General features: G+C 35.3%; 1 protein-coding gene across 6 annotated transcripts; it reads right to left on the reverse strand.

Moving 5' to 3' along the window:
- Positions 1-3562: 3562 nt before the first annotated feature.
- Positions 3563-6689, reverse strand: LOC113298028. Of its 6 annotated transcripts, none has more exons than XM_026546665.1 (7): positions 6427-6689; positions 6288-6337; positions 6134-6178; positions 5027-5759; positions 4805-4942; positions 3953-4588; positions 3563-3854 (listed from the first exon to the last, which is right to left on the reverse strand). In XM_026546665.1, the coding sequence occupies exons 4-7, from the start codon at positions 5396-5398 to the stop codon at positions 3753-3755; spliced, it is 1248 nt and encodes a 415-aa protein (XP_026402450.1). In that variant the 5' UTR covers positions 5399-5759; positions 6134-6178; positions 6288-6337; positions 6427-6689; the 3' UTR covers positions 3563-3752. The 6 variants fall into 6 exon arrangements, with proteins under 6 accessions (XP_026402450.1, XP_026402449.1, XP_026402448.1 ...); XM_026546664.1 differs by having other exon boundaries at positions 6134-6172; positions 6408-6689; XM_026546663.1 differs by having other exon boundaries at positions 6408-6689.
- Between the last annotated feature and the right edge of the window lie 3656 nt (positions 6690-10345).

Here is a 10345-nt window from a genome sequence, read left to right on the forward strand (position 1 = left end):
TCTAATCAAATTCCCAAGTGATCTATTAACAACCTCAGTCTGTCCATCAGTTTGCGGATGTGAAGTTGTGTTGAATTGTAGAACTGTGCCTAAGCGCATCCATAAACTTTTCCAGAAATAACTCAAAAATTTGGTATCTCTGTCAGAAGTGATAGACTTTGGAACCCCATGCAATCTTACTACTTCTTTAAAGAACAAAGAAGCAACATTAGAAGCGTCAGTTGATTTCTTACAAGCCACGAAGTGAGCCATTTTAGAGTAACGATCAACTACGACCATAACAGAATCATTACCTCTAGCAGTACAAGGTAAACCAAGTATAAAATCCATACTTATATCAACCCAAGGTGCATCAGGAACTGGTAAAGGAGTATACAACCTGGTATTTTGAATTGTACCCTTTGCTCTCTGACAGACCAAGCATTTTTGTACGAACTTTTGTACATCACGTTTCAAAGATGGCCAGAAATATCTTTCTTCAATCAGGGAAATGGTTTTATCTCTCCCAAAATGACCACCAAGACCACTGCCATGTAATTCTCGCATAAGATGTAAACGTAAAGACCCTTGAGGAATACATAATCGATTTCCTTAACCTTCTTGTATAAGAAAATCATCAACCCCATGAGTTTGAGAACTGCATTGATCCCATAGTTTGCCAAAATCTTCATCTTCTGGATAAATGTCTTTGATATAGTCAAATGCATAACTCTCATTACGAATTGTAGTTAATAGATGACTTCTTCTACTTAAGGCATCATCAACTTGATTCAATTTGCCACTTTTATGTCTCACGGAGAAAGTGTATTTGTTGAGTGTGGAAAGCCATCGATCATGCATTCTGTTAACTTTAGCAGAAGTATTCAAAAACTTCAAAGCATGGTTGTCAGTGTTGACAACAAATTCCCTATGTATAAGATAAGTATGCCACTGCTTAAGAGATTGAACAAGAGCCAATAACTCTAATTCATATGTAGACCATTTCTTTTGTGCATCTGAATTCTTCTCACTGTAATATGCAATTGGATGACCCTCCTGTGATAATACTGAACCAATACCAACAACAGATGCATCACAATCTATTTCAAAAGGCTTGTTGAAATTCGGAAGTGCAAGAATTGGTGCCGTACAAAGCTTTTCTTTAAGAAGAATAAAGCTTTTATTCATTGCTTCCGTCCACTCAAACTTCTCCTTCTTGAGACAGTCAGTCAAAGGTGCAGAAATAGAGCTAAAGTTCTTCACAAATCTTCGATAGAAAGAAGCCAAACCATGAAAACTACGAACATCACGAATAGAAGTAGGAACTGGCCAATCTTCAATTGCTTGAACTTTAGAAGGATCGACATGAATACCATCAGTAGAAATCACATATCCCAAAAATGTTACTGAAGAAGCCATAAAGGTACACTTCTTCAAATTAACATATAAAGAGTTGTCAGCAAGAACTTAAAACACTTGTGAAAGATGTTGGAGGTGTTCTGGCTCACTGCGACTAAAAATTAGTATGTCATCAAAATAGACAATAACAAATTTACTGAGAAAGGATTGGAGAACCTGATTCATAAGTCGCATAAAAGTACTAGGTGCATTAGATAACCCAAATGGCATGACCAGCCATTCATATAAACCTTCACGTGTCTTGAATGTTGTTTTCCACTCATCGCCACCTCGAATGCGTATTTGGTGGTAACCACTGCGTAAATCCAACTTAGTAAAAATAATAGAGCCCGACAGTAAATCAATCATATCATCAATACGCGGGATCGGAAATCTATAAGGAATGGTGATGCGATTTAATGCTCTACAATCGATACACATCCTCCATCCATTGTCTTTTTTACTAACCAAGAAGGCAGGACTGGCACAAGGAATGTTGCTATGTCGTATTAAACCCTTTGTAAGCAAATCATTTACTTATCCCTGTAATATCTCATGCTCAGCGGGACTCAAGCGATAGTGTGCTTGGTTTGGTAAAGAGGCTCCAGGAATAAAATCGATGCAGTGTTGAATATTCCGTAAAGGAGGTAATGCAGTTGGTAGTTCATCTGGAAATAAAACATTATATTGAAATAATAAGGGCTTCACCTTTGCAGGCAACTCAATCATAGGCTTAGAATCTTCATGGGAATGTAAAGAATGTTGTGGGTGCAAAGAACGAATAACAGTGGTTACGACAGCATCAGTCTGCGCACAAGAGTTTGAAGTGGAATTGGATGGACTAAGAACCTTGATTTTCCCATTATGAACAAAAGTGTAAGTATTCTCGAATCCATTGTGAACCGCGTGAAGATCGTATTGCCAAGGTCTTCCAAGAAGAAGATGGGTTGCCGTCATATTAATGACATCACATAGAACTGTGTCTTCATAACCCTCAAAAGAGAATGACACATAACACTGAAGAGTAATCTTCTGTGTGCTAGAGGCATGAACCCATCTTACAGTGTAAGGTTCTGATTCTTGTTGAGATACCGCTACATCACTGATGCACATATCTATTTCTTTACTGCTTGCAAATTTGTTTGGTCTATTAGATTCATGACCCCCTCGGATTTGATCTAGGCTTCGACGGTTGTTTTCCGAAGAATCATCCATCCGACTGTATTGCCCATTCACATCCGACCAAACTATTTTAACCTGCTCCTCTGTCTTCGTTGTGGATCTATGCATGCAAGATTTTTTCCAGATACAGCTTTTCTCCACTTCATAAGGTTTTGACTTAGAAAAAGATGGTTCAACTGAGGGGTATACAGCCTTCCTCTTGGGCAAACTGGCAGACGTTTCAGCAATGGCTACACTTTGGACCTCTACTCTCTTGCTCCTTGGAGAAGTAACGAGATTTTTGGAAGTCCTTGACAATTTCAGAGTACATCCATGTGTAGAAGAAGTGATACCCTCATTCAAGCAGTTAAAACGATTTACAGTGGCTTTTGGAGACCCAGCCACCTCTTTGTCAAATTTTGGAGTAGGAGGATTTTGGAGTATCTCCTCAGGAGAGTTGCTGACATTTGACTGAATATTCTCAATTAATGGGTTTCGTGTCAATGATATATTTCTTAATCCTCGACAAGCATCTTTTCCATCTAACTTCGTAGACAAACCAGTCCTTTTAGAGCATACCCATTGCTTTAACTCAACAACGGAACTGTCACGAGCCTTTGGAAGTTCTGGCATAGGGTCCTCCTCAAAATTAACGTTCATGCCATCTTTCTCATCCCCAGTGCCACGAATCGGCTTCAAAAGTTGATTCTGCATGGTTTCAAGCTTGGTATCTCTTAACCCTAATTTGTCCTCCATGGACTTCTCAAGAGCTTCAGTAATGTTTTTTGCCAAAATCTCGGTATGAGATTTGATGAGAGCTTCGATTGCTGCTAGAGTAACTGGTTGAGCAGTCATATTTTTTTTTTTGTGTACTTAAAAGGAATGAAAAGGTGTTTCGGAAGCGATGTAAAGGATCAAGTTATAGGATGAAAACCTAAAACTAAGCGGTTGATACCAACTAATGTGGAACAAGGTAAAAGAAAGCAATACTAGATTGCTATAAGCAAGAAGAGAAGAGAATTCAAGCAAGAAGAGAAAGATAAGTTTTGTGTTTAATAATTTGATTGAGTAATAGATAGATCTTACAAGACTTAATCTAGCCTTTATATAGGTTTGAAGAATAACAAAACTAGGAAACAGAAAACTAAAAGGAAATCTAAAAGAATCCTAAAAATAAGAAAGACTGAAACTAAGAAACCATGGAAGCCAAACCTCTAAGCGGAATCTTCTGAAATTGTAGTATGCCCTGCATCAGTAACAATAGGAGTTGGCTCTGGATTAATAGCCGTTGCCGAGGTCTCCAATCTTGGTGTTTCCTGCTTAATTTTTTTTTTTTAAATTGTTAAGACTTAACAATATTGTGTAAATATCAATAGAAAGAAGAAAACATGTTTATTCATACTATGAAATGTACCTTCAACCCTATTAAAATATCGGCAACGTCCATGTTTTCAACATCATCATCAAAAACAAGTTCAACCCTCTTATCATTTTTAACTTGTACCGAATTGGAATCATCTTCTGGTGCTTCTTGATGTGACATAGGCACATCAACTTTTGCATTATCATCCAATTGTACAGAATCATCAAATTCAACCCTCTTATCATTTTTAACCTGTGACGAATTGGAATCATCTTCTGGTGCTTCTTGATGTGACATAGGCACATCAACTTTTGCATCATCATCCTTTTTAACCTGTACCGAATTGGAATCATCTTCTGGTGCTTCTTGATGTGACATAGGCACATCAAGTTTTGCATCATCATCCAATTGTACAGAATCATCAAATTCTTTATGTATTCTATCAGGCTGAATGTCTGGGTAGGCTTTGAAGTAGATCTTGTTCAACATCTCTTGCATTTTAGGCACAACTTCTTCATTATTACAATCCATTTTCTGCATTTGTTCCCAACTTGACTTTATAGTCATCCTCAATTCCTCATATTTGTCTTCTCTGCCTTCTTCCAAGAACATAATGCCACCCTCTTCACTCATATTCAGTACAACCTTTTCTTTCTCAGTGTAAGGCTCGACAAATTTTTGATCAAACTGCAATATTTTATTTATATGTTAGTTGACACTACAAGTACAAATTAACAAACATTCATTCTGTGCAGGTAATATCTATGTTCGTTGACACTACAAGTACAAATTAACAAACATTCATTCTGTGCAGGAAATTTACACAGATCAACATGAAACCTAGGAGCTTAAACATAAAGACAAATTCAACTTAAACAGGAAGACAAATTAAGATTAGCTTACCACATATTTCGACTCATCCATGTCTTTGAGTAATGCAGTGCAAATCTGTTTCAGATTCCACCTACCTGCTGTCGGTACAAATTTATCTTCTGGTAATGCTTTTGGCACCACTATTTTGGTATGCTCAGCAAACCAAATCTGTTTCAAATCATAGTAAATACTAATTTTCTAATTCAAAGAATACTTAATAAAATAGGCATATAATGTTTGTTTATAACTCACCGGAAGATAAAAAACACATCCAGTAATGTTTTCTGGGTTTTTGAAACTTTTGTTGATGCGTCTGGCCAAATGTGCATGTATCAGGTGTGCCCATGACAAGGTTTTACATCTTTCAAAATTAACCACTAAACCCAGATACTTCTCCTTTATTGTAATTGCATCTTTCGTTGTAAAAAAGATAGTGTTGCACATGTACAGACCGATAAGCATCGCCAAGTCTTCATTATCTGTCCTTCTAATAGACGGTTCCATTTCATTTGCTCCATTAGCTTTTACCAATCGGTAGATTGCTTCTCGTATCGATGCCTTTGTTACAGATTTAGCTTTACCAAAAATCCTACGGTAAAATTCAGATTCTAAAGCAACCACCATACATCGCCTCTTTTGTTGCACGTTTTCTCCCTTCAATGCATGGCATTCCAAGAATGAGACCCAGCTCTTGTGGCGTGGACGAGATTATGTGTTTTTCACCATTTCGAACAAACTCAAACTTGATTTCATGTTTTGTCGCTCCTTTGAAGCACCTCAAGAACTTCGTGAAGGCTTTATCAGTTTTGTTCCAGTGGGATGGACCGTATTCATTCTCCAAGAACATTATGTACAAGTCACCAAAGGGGAGATTCCATAAGTACATCCAATTGTTCTTTACTCAACTTCAAATTTTTTTCATTCATATCCCTCATGAAAGCCGACAAAGCATAAAAACCTGATCTATATGGCTTTCCAGATGATACTACAAAAACAAATGGAAAACAATCAAAACTAAAAAACATTTTACTTTCAACAATCAAAACTATAACTTTTGGGCAGGATATATCCACAGTTAATTCTTGTGCAGGATGTATCCAACTGAAAAACAGGATCATGGTATTGGTACAATTCAGTTTTCTACACTAACCAAACCACTCATCAAATATCAGATCCATCATCATACAGTTCAAATTTTGGTTGAATAAGGTAACAAAAAACTCAAAATTGATTGATTTTTAAATCCACACACACCTACTGTGCAAGAAATATCCATAGTTTTGATTTTTCAGAAAAATTACTAAAGTTCGGTTTTCATGCAGGAAATCCACAAGAAGGGACAACAAAAGAATTTAGTACCTTCTTCTTCATCCCATTCATCCGATTTCTACTGATTTACTGCTCCTACAAAAACAAACACAAAAGTTAGTCCGTGATTTATGGTGTTTACAAAAAAAAAACAAATTTGAAGATACAAATTAACAGAATGTATGACTTTTCTTGATTTTTTTACTTGACTCTCAGTTTGATCTGGATCTGAATCACATTCAATTTCGCTACTTCCTACAAAATCAACAGAAATTCAATTTTTAGTCTGTGCAGGATATATCCACTAAATCTACAGAAATTATACCTATCATTGCATTTGTTACTCGATTCGTTGTTTCTGCTTCTTCTGAATCGCACTCAATTTCTTTCGCATTTTTTCTAGGCTTTTTCTTTCCCATTTAAAACTTCCGATTTACTGTTTACTCCACTAAAATCTAAAATTGTTGATTATCAATTGATGGTGATGAAGATGACAGCGAAGATTTACAAAAGGAGGAGAGAATGAATTTGGTTTTTGAATTTTTTTCCGAGAGTAGTTATGAAACTATAAGGAAGTTGGGCAGACGCGAAGGAGAGAAATGGGGAGTTTACGGTTCCGTAAACTAGCTTTCGAGAAGATCCTAGGGCCTCTAAAATAATTTGCAATTTTTATCCAGGGTCATAACTATAATTTACTCCAAAATAATTGATCTGATTCGAATGACATTGACCCTTTGGTCAATTTCATGTGGGACCATTATTTTATTTACCACCCTAAAGATGAAAACCTAAGGTCCTGTTTGGTATAGTTTTCAAAAACAGTTTTCTGTTTTTAAAAACAGAGAAAACAGAAAATAAGAGAAAACGCGTTTGGTAAGGACATTTTCAGAAAATGTTTTCTATCTGTTTTCTGTTTTTAAAAACAAAAAAATGAAAACAACAAATTATTGTTTTCTGTGTTTTCTCTTTTTTTCTTTTCTTTATTCTTTTCTTCTTTTCAGAACAAAGTAAGAGATGGGAATGACTGCAAGTGAGTCATGGCTAATATCACTATCTCTTAGACGAATCTTTACATTTTATCCGATTTAGTTGGTTTTCCTTGTTTTCAAAAACAGTTTACCAAACAATGTTTAGAAAATGAAAACAAGGAAAAAAAGGTATGTTTTTAAAACAGTGGAAAACTATTTTTGAAAACTGTTTTTCAAAACTGTACCAAACAGGCCCTAATATTTCATTGTTTTCTCGCCGCTGTTCTCTATCTCTTTCCAAAAGTCAGTGGGAGTACCGGTATCTTCCCTGGAAACCCTAAGCTAAGGTATTTCTTCTAATTCCATCTGTACTATGTTTAAATTTTTGTTTTGGCGTCAACATTGCAGTGATTAATTAAGTTATGGTTTGGTTTATTAGATGAATGAATGAGAATGAATAAGCTGCTATAGAACTTTCAATATGTTAGTGATTTTGGTTTTTTTTTTTTTTCTGATCAAATCAAACTTGAGATTTTCTTTATGTTGTTAGTAATTTAACAAATGAAGATATATTTAAACATTTCATTGTAAAATCTACCCCTTTATTCCATTTTTTTTTGTACAAAGAAATTGAAATCTCATGGATTTCGATAATCCAAAATCACAGAAGTCTATGGGTGAAGCTTTAGAAGATAGGATTAGCCAATTACCTGACTCGGTTCTTCATCACATCCTTTCATCATCACCCCGTGATATCAAGGATGTTGCTCGTACTTGTGTGATATCTAAAAGATGGAAGCACATATGGACCTTTATCCCCATCCTCGATTTCCGATTTTGGATATTCCCTCCTCCTTGGACATCGGAAATCAATAGATTCATGGATTTTGTAGACAGAACATTGCTTCTTCATCACAAATCAAATATTGTAAAGTTTGAGCTCTGCTTATTCAACAATATGAATGCATCATGGGTTCATTCATGGATCAAATATTTAACCAGTTGTGATGTCCAGTAGAGAGTGTTGAATTTAAATCAACTGATTAAATGACAAAGGCAAAAAGAACATTTCTTTAATTACCTAGACTAGAAGAGGCTAGTCCTAATTCCTGTCCTACAAAAGGCCTACTACTTTGCTGCCTTATAACTTAACTATATAGGTGTTGACTGATGGAAAGGGTTTGAAAATTGAAAATTGGAATCATAGGATAGCTTACAGGGGAAAACAGCTTTAATTGAAAATTGGAATCATAGGATAGATTTGTTCGAAATTTGTGCACTACAATATTAGTTGTTTGATGGAGCTGCAGCAGGTGAGAGGGATGATGGAGACCTATTAGTGGTTTATTGTTTTGTTTGTTAATAACCTTATTTAAATACAAATATAATTTTTTTTCTCTTTTACAGATTATAATCTTTTTTGTTTCTTAAGAAATTAAATATCTTTGTACTTTGTACTTTCCATTTTATTTATTGATATATTTAAATAAATAAAATAAAGCTCCAAGTTCCATTTTATTTATCGTTTTGTTTTATTTATTGATATATTTCATAAAAGTTACTCTTTTTTTTAATTATTAATAAAATATGTTTTTATTTATTTTAGTTACTTTTATATTGATGTTGGAAGTGTGCCCAGAGAATTAAAGATTTATTATCATCCGGCCCTTTATAGTGACTGTGACAAATCTGATGAAACCAAAGAAAAGTCAATTGCATTAAAACATTATAAATATAAATATATTCGTAGTCTGCACACCGTTTCTTTTAAGATGTGGTCGTGCAAGTTCAAAAAAAAATTGAGAGTGTTAAAATTAAATCAACATATTAAATGACAAAGGCAAAAGGAAAGGAAATGAAAACTCGAGTCGAGATGGGAGATAAAGACCAAGGGGAAATGGCTACATCGAAATATGCTGGTGGGTCCAATACATCTGAACAACCCTTGTTTACAAATATTCTTAGCATGCAGCTGTTATCCACGGTGATACGGAAAGGCCATAATAGCCTTATAGTTGTAGATATTCCCTGGTTTCATGTACAATTAACACATGAAACCAGCCTATTATTTAAGAACGGAGGGAGTATATATTATTCAAAAAAGCTAACCAACAGAGAAGTTTTGATCTCTGGCTACAAGGTTACAAATGTTTGAAGGAAAACTACCAGTGCTTAACAAGGTTACAAATGTTTGAAGGAAAACTACCAGTGCATCAGCAACTTGATTGTCATTCTCCTGCTTACATAAGTGAAAATGCATAATTCAAAACTAATACTAAGATATTTTATTTCTTTAATAATATGTTTATGTGCTCTCAGTGTGTGATGCAATCTTTCTTCATGATGGATTGGATAAGCAGTGTAGCATCACCCTGAATATGACTGCTTTAGCCCACAAATGCGCCTCTCTGACTGCTTTGCATTCTGCCTCTTCTGGATTCCATCAATCTGCTGAGAATTCCTTTGATTCCTCCACAATGACCTTAGTACTAGTTCCTTTGTTCCTGGATTTAAGCAATATGAATCCTTTTGACTGAGATTACACGGGATTATTCACGACCTCATCTGTAATCGGTTTCTCCATATTAGTACCAGAACCAAATGAGACTATGCTCTCCACATAAATCTGTCGACTATTATTTATAGCAATATCACGGACCACCACCGATGTAACTCTTTTATTTTTTGTTTCGTATAAAAGTATTTGCTTGCCAGTATCTACTAGAATTTCACCATTGTTAAAGCACCACATTGGCTTCCAAAACGGAATTTCTTGCAAGGGCAAGGGAAACGACAGTTGAGTTGTGGTATATTTTCTGATCTAAGGTCCTTCACTCCATACTCCTGCATCACCCACACATCAATCCTAACTGAATTACAGATACAAGTTATACCAATGTAGTCTCCCCACACTCCCACATTTTTATAAACTTCTCCGTAGTAATCTTTAGGTGGCATAATATTTTCAGGTAATGGCATATTCACCACTATCTCATTACTAATATCAAAAGATAAGATAACTTCTGAGCACGTTTCGTAAGTGTCGAGACCTCCCAACCAATGAAGACGTCCATTGAAAAATACACCACGATATCCTTTACCGCTGCGAAATAAGAAGGTACCCTGAATACTACTACTCCATGAATTTTATTTCACTGTATAAATATCAATTTTACAGCAAGTATATTCATAGTCTGATATCATCACTAGTTTATAATCACCAATACTGCTATCATAACCAAATCCACAGGTAACTTCGCCGTAATACTTTCCAGGCATTTTAAATTCCTTAAAT

This window comes from Papaver somniferum, chromosome 7, assembly GCF_003573695.1.
Source record: "Papaver somniferum cultivar HN1 chromosome 7, ASM357369v1, whole genome shotgun sequence".
In the NCBI taxonomy this organism is placed as follows: Eukaryota; Viridiplantae; Streptophyta; class Magnoliopsida; order Ranunculales; family Papaveraceae; genus Papaver; species Papaver somniferum.

Bases quoted from the DNA above. Each gene is read 5' to 3' on its own strand.
- LOC113298028 (XM_026546665.1), bottom strand. From the start codon at position 5,398: ATGGTGGTTGCTTTAGAATCTGAATTTTACCGTAGGATTTTTGGTAAA. The intron at 4,943-5,026 runs GTGAGTTATAAA...GATTTGAAACAG, and splicing joins GATGTGTTTTTTATCTTCCG to ATTTGGTTTGCTGAGCATAC. The intron at 4,589-4,804 runs GTAAGCTAATCT...AAAATATTGCAG, and splicing joins TGGATGAGTCGAAATATGTG to TTTGATCAAAAATTTGTCGA.